The sequence below is a fragment of the Lethenteron reissneri genome, chromosome 18, assembly GCF_015708825.2.
Source record: "Lethenteron reissneri isolate LAM-NWPU_2019-01 chromosome 18, ASM1570882v1, whole genome shotgun sequence".
NCBI classification, from domain to species: domain Eukaryota; kingdom Metazoa; phylum Chordata; class Hyperoartia; order Petromyzontiformes; family Petromyzontidae; genus Lethenteron; species Lethenteron reissneri.
This window is the reverse complement of record NC_083796.1, coordinates 9,205,079-9,226,390: the sequence shown is the minus strand read 5'-3', so window position 1 is coordinate 9,226,390 and position 21,312 is coordinate 9,205,079. Positions and strand designations below refer to the sequence as shown.

The following is a 21,312-nucleotide window of genomic DNA, read 5'->3' as shown; positions in this document are numbered from 1 at the left end:
AATAAAGACAACATAAATGTATTTATTTAGATTTTTCAGGCCGTCGTTAATCTACTGCTGGATGGAATGAGGGCCTCACCACGCTATGCCAGTCACAACAGTTGTTTGAACCATACCTCACCAAGCTAGTCAGCACAAGGGTCTGAGAACATGTTCAGATATCACTGATAGTAACGATGGCCATGACTCGAACATAGGGTGCCAGGTTCGTAGGGTAGCACGGGCCCACTGCACTTCCACTCGACCAAAAATATTATATCACAACTTTCAGAAAGCTCCTGTACCTACTGGGTTCTCTAGAACTCAAAATTTTGCAGCCGTATCCATCATACAAGAATGACGTAATAACTACAAATCACACTTTTTTTTCTACATCAATTCATGATCTATTTCAGGTCATAGCGCAATCACAACAACTGTTTCAATGCAAACGATTGTTTCACGTAATATTATGTAATCGTAGAGACATTCTGCTTTATAATGTTACCTATGTAAAACCTGGTATAAAAGGCATGTGAAAAAATTTCATATACAAAAAAAATCACTACCCATTGAAGTTTTCTTCAAAACAGTCGTTAGTCGGATTATATAACGCTTGCTTAGTGGCTCTGTCTTGTTTGTGTGAGTGCGTGTTCTAAACAACATGATACATCATGGCAGCCCTAAGTATGCCATTATTTTTTCCAGACTAAATAAAAAAAGCTTCAACCAAGGCTCTTACCAGATGCCACGGTTGCCGACCAACCACCTCTGACTCATTTTAGCCCCCCACAACTTCCACCTCGCTCCCCCATCCTGACAGCAACAAGGATCCCCCTATAGCCTCAACAGGCTGTAGGGGCAAGTGCTGTTAGCGAGCACCTATGAAGGACGGCACGGCACACAAAGGGGTGGGTAGCCAGTACCACGCCTGGCCACCTTTCTCTCCCTAATGTCTATGTTTACACACCGCACTAGGCACTCATTTGAGGCTGACTCGACCCAGGGGAGGCCCAGAGCCAGTTCGTATAATTGTCACTGGTGTTGGCCGTGATTTGAAATCGAACTCGGGTCGCTGGATTCTTAGCGCAGCCAGTTAACCGCTGCACCACCAGCTCCCCATCCTGACAGCACACACTCATACAAACACACACCCATCCAGCACCACAGTTAAGACTCTCCACATCCTACCCACCCAGCTAAAAATATCAGTCTCCTTCACAGTCCAATGGCTGCCGGAACAAATGTCCAAGAGACACCTGAGAGCCATTGGTGTGGCGGCAGAGAATCAGGTCCGCTACATTGTCCTTGTTACCTCCGTGTAATGGACCTGTCAGAAATCATCCCGAGCCGTCAGCAGGCCCAGCCTCTGGTAATTACACGCAGCCCCACCGCGCACATTTCCCCGCCACAATGTACAACAGAGAGAAGCTGTCATAATAGAATAGCGCTATCACAGCTCACTCAGCCATCACATAATACGTCATTTAGCCAGGCAGAGGCTAACGTACACCATAATTTTCTGCTTTCACCTATTAGGAAATCACGGCCAGGTGGTCAGGCACAGGGCAAGAGATTGCTTTTGATAAGGTTATTACACCAGTGTCCAGAAATATTAATGATAATAATAAAAATTGAATTCGAAGAACTCTAGACATCCCAAATTAAATACAATATTGTACACGAAGGCTGCCCACTTTTTTTTTCAGGAGTGATATGTTTCAAATAATGTATTTATATGGTGACTTAAGTCTATCAATATTGAATAATTTAATGAAGGGTGAAGTTAATTTTTTTTATTAACACCATCCAAGGCTAAAAATGTCTTGCACGTGACCAGGTTATGGTGTTCTATTGAGCCGTTTAAGAAAAATCTGACAATATTATTGTTGCGGATTACTCGTGCTTGCAAGGAAAAACAGAAAAATGCGGTACAGGAGTGCTGGCTTCATTATGATTTGCTCCTCACTCGTTGAGAGTCAGTGACTCACTCCCCACGTGGCCAGAAATAAAGTTGGAAAATAAACTGATTACTTTAAGAAACAATAAAGGCAGATGACACCCTCTCTCGGGCTTCACCCCCATTCTAGATAGGTCGTTGTATCGCCAGACCGTATGATGGGAACGGCTTGTGGAGGCCTCTATTCCGCAGCGGATAAATCATGGCTCACAATGAGCAACAGCTACACGTGTTCCCATTAAACACGTGACATTCTTCGTGGTTCGAAACTTCTGTGAGTAATAACTAACAATAATAATACGCCCGTCAGAAGACTTGCACATAATAGATTGTATGTGCCCTACAAATATTTAAAAGGCATATAGCATAGAGCAGTATGGGCATTTCATTGCATTGCAGCATGTGGCCAGCAGCACTTGGTGCTGGTCTCTGGCTCATGAAGATGTTAGAGGAGCAGTACTCACTGCCATGTATAGATTTGCCATATTTTTTAGATTAAGCCTGTGCCATTGATTACGAGGGCGGTTAGATGGAGGGCATTGAGGCCTCCTTTAAACACGGGGTTCTGACATGTTATTATGATTCATGGAGTCTATTTCATGACCAAATAATGTTTATCAAGGGGTGTTTGCACCTGCTAGAACGCTTGCTGTTTATCCCACTATTGGAATTCCATTTACTGGAGTTAGTGGCCATCGTTAACCCAGTTATAAGTATAGTAAAAATTATGATTCCAATTATTTACCCAGAAAAGTCTCACTGAGTCTCAAAACTATTTTTCAGGTTGGTCCTGCAATTGGATGTTTGACCAATAGCACAAAAGAGTGTTTGACACTTGATAATACAGGCAATTAACTGAACTGTACTCAGAGAAAACCCGCGCACATGATGGGATAACAACTGAGGTTCCGCACTGATGGTTTCAATCCACAAACACATCAATTCAATAAATATGCAGATTGAGTCTATTTCCGTACTTAAATCTCATGGTGACTTCACAACCTGCAGCCGCATGCAGCCCCACATTTGATATTCTCTGGTTTGACCCTCTTTAGTTTCTGAGCTCCAACTAGGTTGGGCACAAATTACCACATTTATGGTGACTTGGCATAGCTGAAGGCTATGAATTTGTCTTGGACAATCATGTTGAGTTGCAACAAACCAATGTTATCTTATATCATGTGTAAAGACAAACAGGGATGAACTCAACTAAGTCAAGCTGTGGGGGATAATGTTGGTTTTGGCTTGTGTGATCAGGTTATTTCCACAATTTCTATGAGAAATCCAGACAGGGATTTGAAATCACAACTCTTTCAATTGCAAATAAATGCACTTTGCCACAGCTCTACCCAGCCAAAAGTTTTACGGAACTATCAAATTATTGTAATAAAATATCACGCATTTATTTTCAGAAAGAACATGTACCATAAATCTTGACTTAAAGCTTTCGTGACTGCAGGAATTCATATTATTTGGGTATTTAGGTAAAGTCACGTAGATAGGTTCAAAGAAAATAACAAAATAACAACGACGTTTCGATCGCAACGCAAGCAGTCGTCGTCAGGAGGAGAAAAAAAATGACCGCCGCTTGTGTTGCGATCGAAACGTCGTAGTTTTTTTGTTATTTTTTTGTTATTTTCTTTAAACCTATCTACGTGACTTTGCCGAAAGACCCAAAGAATAACATGTACCTTGTCTTGAGATACAGTTGTGCCCCATACTTACGTGCGACTGCCAGGCTGTGGTTGGTTCCACAAGCCACCCGGATGACCTCCTCCAGATCCTCAATAACACGTGCCACCACCGCCTCGTCTCTGCCTCCCACTCCCAGCTGTCCAAAAGTGTTGCCACTTTGAAGACAAATTGTTCAGAAAATGTACGTTGTTTTCTTCTTCTTCCCTATACAGTATATACATATAACACGGCCAACATCAAATACACGTAGCTAAGGTTATTTTTGGTATAAGGCTTTCATTTTTGTTTGAAGCTATCTATATATTTTAAAAAACATGTTTTCACTGTCATCATCGTCATCAAGGACATAGAATCCAGAATTAATTGTCATAAATGCTACATGTAAGATTTCCGATGAATAACACAAGTAAGCGTCTGTCGTTTTAATGAAATTCTCTTTGCGAATATTTCAGATGTAAGCAGAGGAGGATTCAAACGGTTCAACATAAAAGCTCTTATTGCACCTCCAAGGAATGAATTGATCAGAAAAAAAGAATCCTCCGTCATATCAAACGTGAAAATCAAAACAGCGTATGCTAACAAAAAAAATGTAAAATGTTATTGACACTCCCAGCATGTCACATAAAAGGAGATATAGTGTCAATAGGACACACTTTACGCTAAGGCTGACACTTTCATGTCACGGTACACTTCAATGTACCAAATGCAAATGCGTGGCTTTCACAAAGCCAATAGAGGCAGCAATATCGCCAATACCAAAAAGCCTGTTCCATTAATGCAGCCCACGGGCTTATAAGCTGAATGTGATATAAAGAGGTGTGAGCCAAAGTAATTTGAAATATAACTTTTAAAATATCTTTATTATGCACAGATATGAACAATGTTATTCACACTTTAACTCTATAAATGGTTTCATGTTTCATAATTATATCTACAATTTAAGGAACTAATATTATTACAATTTATCATACTGCATTTGTCCAAATGTAAAACACAAAAACACAATATAGGTGACATAAATACTTTCCTCGACTGTATTTCACTATTTACTTACATTGTTTACGTCAATTCACACCTATTGACTAGACCAACAGTAATCGTCCGAGACCAGAGGCCTTATTTGAAAGGCATCATAAATTGTAAAAATCAAGGAGATCAAGTGTGCAGCTCTGCCTTAACCTTGCAAGGTTGTAAAAGCCACCACCCATGCAAATAAATTAGCCTTAAACCTCCTGCAGAATTTTCACAAACATTAGTCAGAGCGTCACATTTGTCTATGATATATAGCACAATAAACAAAAAACTACCAAACTTCTGGAATACGTATTATTTATTGTACATGACATACGTGTGAAGAAGTGGCTCTTTGTCAGATCAGCAGATATAACCGAAAAGCACTAGCCTTGAATAAGAACAAAGCAAAGTCTGATGTCATTCTTAGCAATGCGCTTTTATGACCTTTATAAATACATCCATGTTCAGCTCGTAATTACTGCAAGGGGCAGGAAGCTCAAGCTTGCTTATAATGATAGCTATGAAGGTAAATAAACCAAATAAAACGTTGACAGCATAACTATTCAAATATATTTAAAGGCTGGTTTCTTTGTTCACTAAAATGTTGCATACATGTGCACATTGATAACGCAACCCTAAAAGTAAAATATATATATACAATAAGCCATGTCACATTCATGCTCTCCTTATTGCCCCTCGATAATGGTTGTGTTGAGTTTTTGTTATTTGTGCGTTTTGTGCACCAACGCAGTATCACAAACGCATTTCGTAGATTTAAAGTTCATTTCAGAACGTTGAAATTAGCGAGTAAGAAAGGGGGAACAATTTGGTTAAGGTTGGCTCGATGAGAGACTTAGAGGCTCGGGTCTCACAACCCAGTACAAAATACTAACATTGCACTGTGGTACCGTTGTGAAACAACAGTTATTTTGCACAGACGTTTTTTTTTGGAACATTCTCAATCCTTTTCTGTGGCTCGGACGTAAAAGGCCCCATTCTCCCCAGACCTGCAATAGCAATATTAGCTGCCAAACACTGTTATGTACAAGTGCTGGTGTGGTATAAAATTGCACCTGAAAATTCTATTCTTCGCATATTGGGGTGTCCCCCCAAATAGATGCCATTAACTACCACCAAATTGGTACAGCCGTCATCTGTCTGTAAACCACCGCACGAACAACGGTAGGCAGAATTATTTAGAAATTGTGGAAACATACCACATTAAGGTTAAAGTAGTGGAGCAGTAGGACAGTGGTTAGCGACCTGAGATTGGTTCCCAGCCACAACAAGCACAAGTGGCAGGTGAAATCAGTACCGGTCCTGACCTCAATCCCCTTCATCAACCGGCACTGACCAGTGTGGTCAAAAAACCCTCACGACCGACAGGGCGTGGAAAGGCCTTCATCCAATGGTTTATTGAGAATGGCTGGAATGTAATTTATTCGCATTTTAGTCAAACTAATGTGTCATAACAATTCAATTTTTGTTTATGCTGAGAACCGTCATAAATAGAATCTCATCAATCATTGCATACATCTACAAAGCCGGAAATGTGAGTGATTTAGTTTGATGATGAAGAGAATATATGGCATAAAAACAAATAGGCTCTGGTTCCTTTGATAAAATACATCGGTAGACATTACAAGAATGGGTTCTCCACTGACGTGACACACGTTGAACAATGCATTTCATTCACATCTGTTCAAGATCGTTTTATTCGTAGCGTTATTTCATTAATTTATTCCGCGTAATGTACCTGTCTTGAGTCTCCTCTGGGTTGGGTACTCACCAAGGGGTTCACTTTAACACATTGGGTTTCCCCCCCCCACACTCCCACATGCCGAGCGTGACAGAGCAACTATTTGCACTAAAGCTGCTTTGGCAATCTCTCCCAGACTGTGGCTCTGTTCCAGCCCTTAATAACAGCGCATCAATTTCCAACTAAAATCATCACATGACAAAGCAGCGTCGCTGCACTATTTGTAAACATTTTTTTTTCCAAGTGTGAGCCAAATAAACATACGATCCGCATTCTGCATTCCAACAAACGAGCCCTGTGGCAGCCTGAATAAATGAGACATATTTGAATAATTTACGATATCCCTCTGAAAACATGTCAAATATGTTTTACGAAATCTATTTCCGGTTCATCTTAATTAAGTGTCACACTGGGGCTTGTAAAATTGTTATAAAATAGCTTCTTTTACAAAATAGCTTTTGCTTCTTTTTTTTACAATTGGGAAATCTCCAAGCAGTATCCTGGCAAACTGAAAAGGCAGCGAGCAGAAAGCACATTGAAATACCTCGGGAATATTCTAACCAAAAAAAAAACACGATTGCCTCAATAGATACTGATCGACAGATGCAACAAGCTTTGGACATGTAATATTCTTAAACTATGATCCATCTCTTGACATACGAAAGAAATACGTTCCTGAAAAGTTGTCCAAAAAGTGAAAACTCCATATATCGAACCCTATTTTCTCATTGACTTCAATTATATTATAGGAGATGCATTCCTATGGGAAAAAAACTAGGCCCCAAGACGAAATAAAATCGCACTTAAGAATGCAGCTAATATTTTGTTAAACACATATTTAATGGGCAATCGATAATTTTATAAAATGTGAATAATACTCCTCAAAATAAGTAACGAAAAAAAAAATACTTTAGAGTACCTACCAGAAACATTGACGATAGTCGCGTGAGGTGGTGGCGGCGTGAACAACAGAAAGGGCAGAAACCAAAACGAGCCAACCTTCAAGGGCACCGCAAAGAATGCGGGGAAACCATTACAGTGTGAAAAGTGTGCCACGCAAAACTATTTACAAACTCTAGATTTGAAGCTTTCGTGACTGCAAGGATTCATATTCTTAGGTTTTTTTCGGTAAAGTCACGTAGGTAAAAAATGAAAATTAATGAAGGTAAAATAAAAATAAAATAACAATCACGACGTTTCGGAGGCAACACAAGCTTCCGTCTTCAGGTGGAACCGTCACAGCACGACAGCTGCATCAAGTACTTGACTGAAGCTTGTGTTGCCTCCGAAACGTCATGATTTTTATTTTATTTTACTTTTATTAATTTAAATTTAAATTTTTTACCTACGTGACTTTACCGAAAAAACCTAAGAATATTTACAAACTACTGAAAAAAAATGTATTTTCCTTTTTTTAATAACCTGGAGAAGCATGAAATGCATGCAAGGATAAACCACAGACCAGGCGGTGTTCGAGTTTTTCAAAAAAAATTCGTCCCAAATTTTTCTTTGATAGTTGAGAGATTTAAAATTCTTAGAAATGCGAATTTAACGTAACCTATATGGAATTCGTTCCCTCATTTTACCTTACGTTATGGCGAAAGTCCGAATATTTAGTTGGCCATATAACGAGGAATGACAGTACCTGCTAAAAAAAGATCTTAAACAGAACGAATATTTATGCTATTCAGGTATAACTATGTCATAATGTATAAAATAATTATAAATTGACAACCCTTTGTTAATCCATTGCTAGATGAAGGCTTCATCAGGTTGTTTGACCATACTTCACCACACTGGTCAGTGCAGCTTACTGAAGGCGGTGATGCAGAACCATTTAAGATATCACTGCCACTGATGTTTGCTGTGGCTAGGCATTAAAAACTAAGTTTCCAGGCTCGTAGCGTAGTGCACTAAATAGTGTGCCACTGATCTTCATGGGTAATGCATGAATGTACCTCGTTATTGATTTACTCACACGTTTATTTAATTACCATTTGTAAACTTTCCGTATGGGAATATATTTTTTTCATCCGTTTGCAGTAAGATTTCACAAACGCACTGTACATAAATTGTGTTTGTATGTGACTGTGCATAGGGTTTTTTTGCCAAAATAAATATTTCATCTGCAGAAGTGTTTGCCCAATTTAAACCCTTCTGTGGTAATCTTTAATCAAGTGTTTCTCTCACCAACTACCGACGCAACACTTGAATCCACTTTTGCTCAGCAAACGTGTATATGTGTTTCCAGTTTGACACCAACAGTTCCCTAAAAAAAGCCCTACACTCCCAACAAAAATGCATTACCGCTCATTATAATAGCCTGAGCATAGCGATGTATCATGTTCAGTTTTTGGGGAAAATCATTGATACCGTTTTAGGGAATAAAATTATAGCATTCAATTCGCTTCGCCCCAAGGCATTCCAAATAAAAACCTGTGGTAATACTTTTATTTCGTGCAGTAAAGAGAACAGAATATGTGGCCTAAATTCTCTTTTTAATCATTATTATTCTTATTGGGCCCTGTTCTCCTCCCGGCCACAAGGTGCAATGCTTTGGAGTGAAAAGTTGGGATCACTGCCACAGATACCTACTGTTACCTTAAAATATTAGGGATGGTACCTTGAATAATTGTTAAGAGCAATTGTTTCAATGTTCCTGGCCATTGACCGCATAGCCTTAACAGACTGTTGGGGAAAATGCTGTTAACGAGCATCTATGAAACCGACATGTCACACGAGTGGGTGAATGCCCAGCAACACGCCCGGGTTGCCTTTGTCTCCCCAGTGGCGACGTTTACGCACTGCACAAGGTACTCATTTGAGGCTGAGTCGACCTAGGGAAGGCACAGGATCAGTTCAAATATTCGCCACTGTTATTTGATCGTGAGCAGGAATCTAGCTCGGCCCGCTGGGTTCGACATGCAGCGCGCTAACCGCTACACGACACACGTATATATGGACACACATGCTTTTACTCAAATGCAATATTTACTGGAGGGGAATTAATTACATTCTTCAGTAAAAAACAATGTATATGCTGCATATGTGCAACAGGATCACATGTTGACAAAGACCATACGTAGATATCAACCGCATATATTATCAGAGTATGTTTTTGTTTGCATTCTGACCACTATCTACCGCATATATTATCAGAGTATGTTTTTGTTTGCATTCTGACCACAAGCATTGTGGTTCATGCAGACATCATTCCTTATAAAATGTTTCTGTTTGGTGTTTTAACATCTTAACACCTGTTTTTTTTATTACCATAAAAAAGGGGAAAACCCTATTATCATATTTTCGTACTGGCAAAGGAGGTCCTATGATGTAGATATCTACCATCAGCCACATCATATATTTCAATCAGGGTAGCAGTTAGATGCGTTGACTGTGCTGTCGACATGTCAATAGCTAAACACTTTAAAACTGAGATATTTTACGTTTGTCAAGTGGGAAGCAGATTGTTTCACACTGCATTGCTGCACTGATTAATTCATGCTGTGTCAGTTCTGTTGCTAAACAGCCACTATCTCCAGAGAGCATGGTGTTGTCACGCATATGTTGGCCTCACGCAAGCAGCTTGAAAAGTTCTATAATGCCTCACTTTGTCAGTCATAATCGGCGCTTCAATGCATGCTGCCACTCTTATGAACCGTCTACTTCTGGCACCTATGATGGCATATCCAGGTATCACGCCACCAGGAAAGAAATGGGAATATGGACAGGTATGCAATTAGGCCAACAACAGAAATATGCAATAAGTAAGACATAACCACATGTATCCAGACCGCAGCAAATTAAAAAGGTGAATGCATTTAAACAGCACAAGTGTAGCACATTGTATTTGTAACAGTGTGGGAAGGTTGTGAGTTCAGATCCTGGTATGGGGGTTGACTCAGCCTATCTGACCTCCGGGTTGCTAAAATGACTACCACTCTGTGTGAAAGTTTAACAGTGGTTGTCATAGGAACGTGGGATTTACACTACTGGCTGAGGGCTGTAAATTGGAGATGAGCAATACATATACTTATTTATTATTACAATTATCTGAATCTTTATTTAGATTGGAGGAATTCGAAGAGCTATGAAGCTATTTTTCACAGATGTCCAGCAGATACGAGGAACACAGTATTTTGTTTAATATGTGAAAAAAAAGACAGAAATGTCTATTAATATTTAATAATTAGATTCAAAGGAAAATAATACATTTCACAGTCAGTGCTCGATAAAGTTTCTGGATCAAATGGAAGTTGCCAACACAACTAGGCAAGAACATTCCCAAGCCCCCTCACCGACATTCGACTGCCTCAGCATGGGATAATTGACATAACACCACACTCAGGGTACACATTTGGATAAGTGACTTAAACTAAATCACTTTAATTCATTAGATTGTTTACAATGAGTTTCTTATTTTCAATTACGTTTCGAATCCCGTAGTCGGGCGCTTTTGTGCCGCTTGTCACAAGACGACGGCAAAACAATTCCTCAATTTTTTTTGTAGAAGTTTTTTTCTTTTCTTTTCTTTCGGTGTGTGTGTGTGTGTGTCTGGCGAAAGTTCCCCCCGCCGCCACGGCGTAATGTATCATTTTGCGAGTCGCTCACCCACACGCGGCGACCCTGCGATCTTCAAAGAGGAAGAGGGAGTGGCGCTCACCGCATGAGACCCACTCCACCCTGCGGCCCATCAGGCTCATGTTGAGCGGATATGGCACACACTGTGGTGCAGCAGGAGGTTGGCATGAGGGATAACAAAATGAGCCACAACAAAAAGAAAGGATTTCTTCAAAAAATGCGATGCATCAAAAGGGACCATGCACGCACACGCCATCGGGGGACACTTTTACAAATATCGACCAAAGGTATCCGAAGAGTACAAAGGCAATCTATTACGGAAAAATCCGGTGGTTATACATTTCGTTGTAACTGAAAAACGTTCAAGCGTATAATCAATTATTAAGAAGGGAAGAAAAAAAATGAAACTTTACGATTTCTTCATATGCCCCGTTATACGAAGCAATCTACAAAACTGCTCTGTGATTTATTCTATAGGAAACCCGTGTAAACAGGTTATGGATTTTGAGTCATGGTGTGTCACGTGCATATACGCCGCCTCGTAGGCTTACAAAGAACATGCCAGTCAAGCGGGAGGGGGGAGGTGTACAAATGTGTCACCGACGTCCGCGCACGTGAAGAGAGATTAATGGACTGCCAGTTACAAACAGAAACTCTGACCATCAGCCCCGGTCTGCAGCTCGCAGTGAAATATCACCGCTCGTTTCACCACTGACGTGATATTCAGGTGATTTATAACCGGCAACAAAGAATAATGGGCTTAACTCAACCTCCAAAATTTATTCATAAAACCTACAATTCCAATACAAACCTCGGCATGGTTATGACAATATGTTTCGCTAAGAAACCGGTGACTTTTAAAATGCATCTTACGTATTGTCTTACGCTTTCTGCAAGAGTTGTACTTCTCAGAAAGGTAAAGCAAATGATTTTTTTCCCTCTAATAAACTACGATGTTTAAAGTCATATTCATATTTTTTATTTGAAATAAAACATAACAGGAACGCGGGAGATGTGTTTTTTTTCAAAACCACCTCAATAGTGTGTTGGCTTTACAGCGCTGCTAAAACCTGGGTACTGAAGCTCGATTCTTGACCATGGCGAACATCAGCAGTGAGAGATTGCTGATTTATTCCTCTCCACCTCCACACTTTGCCAACCCGCACTTACCAACTCAACATGGGGGAGCCCTTAATCAAACAGTGGATTGGCAAAGGGCAATACATTATGACTTTATTTTTACTGTTATCAATCAATTAATGAATGCCCTTGATCATGATGAGGAGTTTCTCATACGTGTAATTCTAAACTGTTTAGAATTTTAAAAAAGAAATGAGGATAAATGCAGATGCGGCAAGCAAGGGGGAGCAGAGCGTGCACCTGATTGGCCTTGTAATCCCTCTTCTGAAAATCATAGCCCAGCTGCGCGTAGAAGTTGTTTCCGAAGCTGAAACAGCGGCCCGACCGCGTCCACACTAAGGAGTGGCGACTCCCGCACGCGACCCCGGCCACCTCCACGTCTCCGCGGCAGCCCGAGGTCACCAGCTGCACCTCCACAGGCTCACCGCGTATGCTGCTATCACCGCAGCCCAGCCTGCGGTGAATCGAGCCCACACGCGCACGAAAAATGAACCGCAAAACCTGGCTGAACTCTGGCAGTGGCTTTTGGCGAGCCGTCAAACAAAGGCAGTTTAACTGCACCGTGCGCTTTCAGATGCGCTTCTGCGGCCGTCTGGAACGCACTACTTCCTTCCGATATTAGGAAGCCACTGGAGCTATGCACTTTTAAATATCGGTTGAAATCGAATTTATTCACAACTGCTTTTTAGTGTTGAGTTCGTTGTCCTTACCTCGCGCGACTCCAATTAGCACGCTTGGCTACGCTGCGAAGTAAGTTCAACTTACGTACACACAGCACTCACACATATACCATGGGCTTATCTAAATGAAAAGTTGCAGAAGTCTATATATTAATGTGTCCGTTAACCAGCTGACAATATTAACATGCTTCACTTATTTTCAATGTTAAGGTTAACATTAGCTACTACAGAAATATTTTTAAATGCGAACAATTTTATTTTGAGCAACATGTCAAAATGATATGAACAGAACATTTATTTAAAAAATCTGTAATTTCAATATTATCTTGGTCAATTCACTGCTGGATGAAGGCATCTCTAAGCCACACATGAGCTCGTTTCAATTATCCATCTCGTCGTTGTACATACGCTCGTTCAGTCAATTATTTTGACAGTAATTTTGTACGTGAAAATACATAATCGAGTATTTTTTTAGGAAATTACATTTTATTTGTTAATCTGTGTTGGCATGTTACTTTGTTTTGTATGTGCAGAACACCTACTGTCCACTGTGACCATGCCCCCAGCTGAAAATCCTGTTTGTTTCTGGAAGAAAGGAGACATTTTTGTTTGTTTACAATGAGAGTTGATCGTCATCTTTGACACCGTTAATTTAATGTCATATTCATCACGATAAATATTTCATTGGGGCAAAACACCATAAACTCTGCAATTTATGTTTGGCAACAGCACAGACTGTTATAAAATAAGCTTTTATAAAGTTAAGGCTAGTGGTTCATGTTTTAACAATTTAGTGCGTACGTGTCTTTTTTACACAGGCCTGCATGCATCCAATAAAATAAACATGAGTTCAAGAACAAACAATGTACACAACTGAAAGTTTTTGAGGAAGTTGAGATATATTAGTTTGACTCCACTGGCGCAGATGAAAATGTTAAGATTCTCAGACTATTCATAATTTCTGCACAGCTGTTCCGCACATGTTACTGCTAACCCTACTGTATAAGGAGAAACAGAGCAGACACATTACTGACCAATATCTACTCTGACTTAAAACATACCTTGAACCTCAAGCAACGGTTACAACCCAGCCGTTAATAGATGATTTCAATATAAGCAGCAGATGGTAAAATAATAAAATACTATATATTAAATAGTATGGTTAACTTATGGTTTCACTCAAAATCTCAACTCCTTTGCAGGTCACACTTTCATCAGATGGGTGCAATGTGAGTGTATTGGTGAATGCAAGGAATCATTTTAAATACGTTGAGCTTAAATCCATGGTAATGTAATTGATTTCCTCGCAGTTCAAGGAAAACATGTTTCACAATATCCAGCAACAGCTAAATCACTGTTCTGCTTCTCTCACTGACCTTGAGGCCTTCTTCTAAAGATTTTATTTTACAACGACCGCATTTCAATGTGTTGTCATCTAATTGAAATAAAGGCACCAAATGAAAATAACACACACACACTTATTCAATGTGATTTACAAACGAATTCTAAAACATCATGAAGGAAAATCGCCTGAATCCACTTTTCCAACTTCGTTGCTTGCACTCAATAAAGTGTAACCACTGCAGTTCTTTTGCAGAATTATGTAAAGCAGTTTACGCATGAGAACATCTACAATGATACTGCTAGGATGCTATCCGCACCATCAGGAAATACATCTTGGGAGTCCCCCCAGTGGGGAAAAAACACAACGAAGAGCACGTGGATATATTCCAGCCTACATAACTGTTATCAGTAACCGACCCAGTGGCTCACCTGTTATTATGGGTCAGACTATCGATTTAATAAGACAAAATGCCTTTGTTCTTATCAGTGATTTAACATAAATTGGCGTTGGGTATTCTATTAGGATTCAGCTGTGCATCACTTAAATGACCAATATAGTACCATAATCTCCGCATCATATGTGAACAAATGTGGTAACAATTCTTTCCCGTGTGCATTCTCCACCCCCCCGAGTCTCGTGTCTTTCTCAGACACGAGAAGGCTGCAGCCAAGTAGGCTTGTTGTGACCTTTTAAAAATGCAAATGAGCTTTGGAAATACACGTGCTCTATGATGGAATGTATCCTATAAGGCAACTCTTTGCACAGCACAGTTGCAGGTAAGCATTTATATTCACGTATCTTGCTTGTGCTTGATACCATTATTTTTTACGGGGAATTTTGTTTTGTAAAAAAATGTTACGTTCATTTTTCTTTACGTGTATTACTTACTTCATTCAAATGAATATGTTATACAATACTAATGGATTATATAACGATCAAAAACGCTCTATAGCCTGCAGGTATTATTGTATGAGCTTGTAATGTCATTGTGCAAAGGTGACAAACACTGTAAGAATTATAGTTACAGTGTGGTGCAGGTACATTTTTTTGAAGATTACAAACATGTGCATTGTGTAAAACATTTTCACAAAATCTGGGTGGGAAAAACTTCATTTGGCCAATATATTTGTGCAGTATTGTTATAACTATCGTAGAAAAAGTTATGTATTTGTATCCATCAATCATTCATAGTTTCTGAACAGAAATCGTACACCGTATAATTAAGAACTACAGCATAATAGTTTTATTTTTGTAAACAGAGAGGTAGCTTATGATTAAACAATATTTCTTGATTTTTTTAGTTTAGCCAAATAAAAATTCCTATTCCTATTAACAGCAACTATGAAATATTAGCTACAAAATGGCATTTTTTCCTGCTCATAGTAATTATAAGCAACGTGAAACCAGAAGCTGAAACCCAACGCCTATCTGTTGTCCAGTGCTTGTGTTTGTAGCGTGTATCCACGGCTTACAGAAACGCACACACGTCGCGGTAGTAGGTAACGGGTTTGACAGATTTTCATTAACGATTCCGTGCCGTCCGTCAGGACCCCTCGGGCAGCCTGACTCTACTTCTGTCGTCGCCTGTGGAATAGGGTGCGTGAAACAAGAGCGCTTGATGAAAAGGTAGAGTGAGCACAGAGGGAGGAGGCACGAGAGGGGGTGAGGAGGAGGAGGAGAGGGGAGGGAGAGAGAGAAAAGCGTGGACTGGAGGGGGAGGGAGGAGGTCCAACAAAGAGGGACCGAGCGGCCATAGTTCACCTCCAGGAACCTCCACAAAGCCTGAGGTCATGCGCATAACGAGGGCCTCACACGGGACAACAAGAGCAGATGACAGTTCGCCACACCACCCCAGCACAGATCGCCACGGTGGCGAAATGTTAACTACCTCGCCCTGTCTACAGAAGGTCGTGGCTTCGATCACGACCCTAACGCCTGTTGTATATTTGGAGTTTGTATGTTCTCTCTCTTCCGCTTCCTCCGATTTTTCCCCCCACGTTTAGAATCGAAATTAGTTCATAGAGTATTTGGCTGCCTATACATTTCCACGTGATAAGCCACTTCTTTGAGCTTTCATTTGTGGTCAGGTTGCTTCTAAAAAAGAGCGATATCGTTCTGTGGGCCTTACCTGGTCAAATAAATGAGAATAGGAACAGATCGACCCAACAGCTACTTCTTCAACATTGGCAACATAACTACTGCTGCTCCACCAATAGGTTCAAATATGCGTATGAATTACACCCCCATCAAAACAAAACTGACACTACTAATTACAAATGTGTCTTTCTTGATTGTCAGCGCTCCGTTTTTTCCAAATGTATGACTTTAAACATTACTGATCAAAAGTATGAAAACGCTCAAATTTAATTTAAAGTATACATCTCTGCTGTGAATCACGTGCAGTGTTTTATTGCTATGTATTTTAATATAAATGCATCAGTGAAATATATTTTCGAGGTTGCATGCATTATTTAGAATACTCTTGAGGGTTTTTTTTTAATCCAAGCATAAAATGAATGATTGATGATGTATGAATGTTTGACAAGTGAAAATGATAAAAGTATATCTCAGAGGCTACTTTGTGCAATACAGTATCAGAATAAAAACTTTTTGGGGATTAAACAATGGCCTTAAGTGCCATCTACTGGCCTCTGGCCTCTTGTGCAGAAAATAATGACAGGTTCAGGCACGTGGGCAGTCCGCGAAGCTTGCGTCATATGGGTTATTATAACGTCGTCTTATTAATCTAATAGGTTTTGACACTTTAGTTATATTATTGATATTGTTCCTCCGTATAAGTACGTATAATGTCAAAACACAACTTATACATTCATGCATTCATTTTCATTTTCCTCTTTTTTATGTATGAATGAATCAATAATCCAATACATATAAGGTGCAAATGCGATGGACAATTTCCAGAAAAAAAAATAATTACCAACAACTGATGCTCCAAATATGACAATTTTTAAAACAGGTCAGTGAAAAAAAACAGTTCCACAATCGAAAATCACCTGTGACCACGAGGGTGTGTGTGGCACCGCACGCTATCAGCTGCACGGCTCCCAAATGCTCCGTGCTGAACTGGGGAAGCCACCCTTGGTGTGACTCCACGTTTGCTCCCTGACCATGTCCATGCTGTCCAAACTCGCCGCATCCCCACGCAAACAACCGCGGGCCATCCAGCCTCTTGCCAGACTTCGCAGAGCTCCCATCCTCAGAGGTCCACATCTTCATGCCGTTTATTACAGTGTCCCCCATTTTCATCATAAATCATACCCTGAAATACAGACATCTGATGGATTGGTTTTCTTGGTCAATATATATTTTAACACAGGGCCAAATTTGCGCCGTTAAGGCCCCCTACCAAGATATGTTGACTTTTTAAAAGCTATTAAAATAACTTTCTTTAAAAAAAAAAATTAGAAACTGCATCCCTTCAATTACGAAGCACCACGATGACGAGATGTTAACTACCTCACCTGGTATACAGGAGATCGTGGGTTCGATCCTCACCCTGACGCCCATATATTAGGAGTTAGCATTCTCTCTCCCCAATGGTAACGTGGATTTTTCTCTGGGTCCTCCGGCTTTCCCTCCACATTTAGAATCGACACGCTTTTAGAGTATTTAGCTGTTATAAATGTCCACGTGATAAGCCACTTCGTTGACCTATCACTTGTGTGTGGCCAGGTGACTTCTGAAAAAGAGCTGTATAGCTCAGTGGTCATCACCTGCTTAAATAAATAAAAAGTTCAGTTTAATTACTTGTCATGCTACTGTTTGTGGAAGGGCCTTGGCTTAGAGGACATTCAAGAGGCTCCCTCTTGAAGATAATTGGGCTGAACTTAAAAAAAAACAATCACTATGAATTTCACGTGTACATTTTCAGCAGTCGTAATATACATTAAAATTACTGCACATTACTTAATATGAAGAAATGTTCAAATGCCAAAATATTTGCCATCAAAAAGAGTCTGAAAATGTATCTATGATCGTACATTGATAACAAATCCTTTCCTTATTAATATTTTACATACGTCATGTTATAGTGTATGTGAAATTGTTGGCATCGCAACAATATGCATCTAGGATTATAAAGGGATACATGTTATTGCTTTAGATATTCTAACCACTACTAAGTAAAAATTGGGTTGATAATATCCATAGTATCTGTTCTGAACTCTAAAATCACGTTACACGTGTGGCCTTCTGCATTACAACTTCACTTTGAACAGTTACATATGACCTGGCGTCACACTCAGAGTATGTATTAAGCATGCTGTGTCTACATGTTCATACATTTCCGTGCACTGCACAAATATAACCACAAAACACATATTACAAGCCCACTCATGACAACATTCAAAACCGACGGCACTCCACACTGTACCTCATCGGATAATTTAACGGTGGGACATTTCAGTGCACAATCATGACTTACCGGAACACTCGAGGGTTATCTCGGATTGCTAATTGTTATAAGCATATTCAATAGCCTATCTCACTTGACAGGGCCCTCTAATCTCACGACGGCCGTGAGCATTTGTAACCTAAGCCACTGCTTGTTGTACCACCGAATACAGTGCGTGGACACAGGCTAAGCATAGTTTCAGGCACACAAGAACACATCCTAGCAACAGATTGCCGTGGCTTTTTTTCCTCTAAGTGCAAACTTTGGCTGCCTTCGTCGAGCCTTCAGGGACAATGAAGGCTTGTTTGTGTCCCTGTGTACACACACTGCTCTTTAGCCTCATACTCTTGGACGTTAAACACTGTCAGGAAAAAAAAAACAGCACGAAGATGTTGTCATTCTATAGTAGATAAAACAAGAACGCCTTTTTTTTAACACGAATGGAATAATAATCAAGTGGAGTTTTTAATTATCGACAGACGGAACAGTGGCCCGTGTGAACCTCTAGCTCATTGTAGGCAATGTGTAAGTGGACTGATCACAGCCAGGAAACAGTGTTTCTGAGATTCCTTGCAGGAAAACAGATATTTTATATTTCGATAACGCCTACTGTAACATGGGACATGACATGAAAACTGTGCAAGATCCTTTTACCTGTGATAATTATAATCTAGATATATGACCAGAGTAGAAAATTGTCTTGTGAAATCACTTCACTTTACAACATTGCACTGCGTTTTATTCAATGAGATTTTCCTAAATCATGTCCAATGTTCACCCACTGAAAATACAGTAAACATTTTTACACAAAACATTGAAATGCCCTAAGTGGCAATAATATTTATGTGGTATGATTACTTATTGCAACTCAAAACATATTGTGGATGATTGCTCCCAGAAAATGTTGCATTAGAAAATCCAGTTCGTGACTTTGCCATGGACTGAGGTTTTGTTTGTATGGGTGCGGCACCACCATGAGCTTAGAATCCATAAATGACTCAATACATATTAAAACAAAAACACCTTCCTTCAAAGCTGCTCACACACAGCTGGTCAAGGGGTTTTCTCGTGACTAATAATGCAACATTTTAAAGTTATACAACTTTCCACACTTGTAGAATGTGAACAAATTATTTAAGTGCAAAACAAATGTGAGAGGGAAAAAAGCATTCAAATGCCATGCAACGCATCAATACAAAAACATCTGCACCTGAACAGCATTCTCCATTCGCTCACACGTCTTGAAAGGCACTTCAAAAAGAGCCACTTCTCCACTCTTTTGTACAAGATGTCCAGAGAAATGAAACGCACCACTCTGTCATGGCATAATGCAATCAAGGGCGCTTCATGTAATGCGTATCAGACTACATTTAAAAGCTAAACGTGTGGAGAACATTAGTGCACTGTTTCTGCAACCTGGGTGTTGTTTATAACTCACCAAGATCAGCCGACTGCCCCACCGGTCCGAAGTTTCTGTCTTCTTTTTTGGTGTTTACCGAAATGTTATTCTGAAATTATGACTTCGGTTTATTTTATAGCCTACATCTATTAATATTACTCGTAGCAAAGAAAACAGTCCGTGGGAGGATGGTTTGCTGTTTTAAATCTTCAAAAGTGTTCTCCACGTTGCGTTGTTTGCTCAGGGCTGAGAAATGCGTGTTGGTAACGCAAGGCTTGGTGTTTTTATTGATCCAGGCAACTGCTTTTTATTGCGTGGAACTGCATAACAAAACACTTTTCCGCTTGCTTTTGCTGGCCACTTAAAAACCGAACACAGCTAAGTGACATTTCACGGTAAACCTTTACGATGTGTTTGTTCTATACCCTTATTTAAATGTACAATGGCTTTGCAGTTGCTCCTCATTTCACACTTTTTTTCTCTTTTAAATATTATTTGCCAAATTTGCAATGCGTATTGAGTGTTCTGTGGTTATGTAACTGAATTACATATTTAATAGGTATCTCCATTTCTAAAGTAAACATGAACAGCTCACGAAATTAACGAACTTGTGACAATAATTTGTCCGGGAGTTGCATACTCGAACATTTAAATCCAATGTAATAATTGAGATCACTTAAATTCGAAGAAAATTTACCAACACTCATCCTACTAAAGCAGTATGGCCACAAATGATAGCTCAACGAAGTGGCTTATCACGTGGAAATCTATAGCAGCCAAATGTGGAGAGAAAAACTGGGTGACCCGGAGAAAAATCCACGTGCAGACAAAGATGCAAACACCAAATATACAGCAGGCGTCAGAGTTTGGATCGAATCCACGACCTCCTGCATAACAAGTGAGGGAGTTAACATCTCGCCACCGCAGCGCTAAACTAAACCGTGGATGTCATGATTGTGTGTCATGTTGACATATAAAATACATTGACCTCGATGAACGCTCAAATAATACGAACAAATCTACCACATCTAACCACAAAGTTATTCATAAGTCAATATGCCTGAGCTAAAGCATTTTCTTTCCCAAGTCCGTTCACTTCGTATTGCAAACTAAGTTTGTAAGTTTAGTTGTACACAACGTACCAACAACAGCAGAGACTTGCGCAGTGCGGTTGCCATGAGATGAAATTCCTCTAGTTATGAACCACAAAACTATTTGTAAACCAACTTTTGATGAACTGCAAACTGTAGCAAACACAGGCTTGAGAAAATGTTGCTTCGCCATGCCAGACATAGATTCTCATCCATTCCACAATGAAAATGATGCGCCGATTCAATAATCAGAGT

The 21,312-nt window shown here is 39.9% G+C and overlaps 1 protein-coding gene across 3 annotated transcripts in view; it reads right to left on the bottom strand.

Moving 5' to 3' along the window:
* LOC133343844 (uncharacterized) overlaps positions 1-18,758 on the bottom strand; it is a 35,558-nt gene extending 16,800 nt beyond the window's left edge. The window contains exons 1-6 of one of the 3 annotated variants that reach the window (XM_061553752.1): positions 18,598-18,758; positions 17,168-17,433; positions 13,351-13,393; positions 12,369-12,582; positions 11,019-11,131; positions 3,665-3,789 (exon numbers count right to left, since the gene is read on the bottom strand). In XM_061553752.1, coding sequence (XP_061409736.1) covers positions 3,665-3,789; positions 11,019-11,131; positions 12,369-12,582; positions 13,351-13,393; positions 17,168-17,423 — 751 coding nt within the window. In that variant the 5' untranslated portion in view covers positions 17,424-17,433; positions 18,598-18,758. Of the gene's footprint in view, positions 1-3,664; positions 3,790-11,018; positions 11,132-12,368; positions 12,583-13,350; positions 13,394-17,167; positions 17,449-18,597 lie in introns of all 3 variants that reach the window. The other 2 variants (XM_061553754.1, XM_061553751.1) reach the window with 2 other exon arrangements.
* Positions 18,759-21,312: the final 2,554 nt, after the last annotated feature.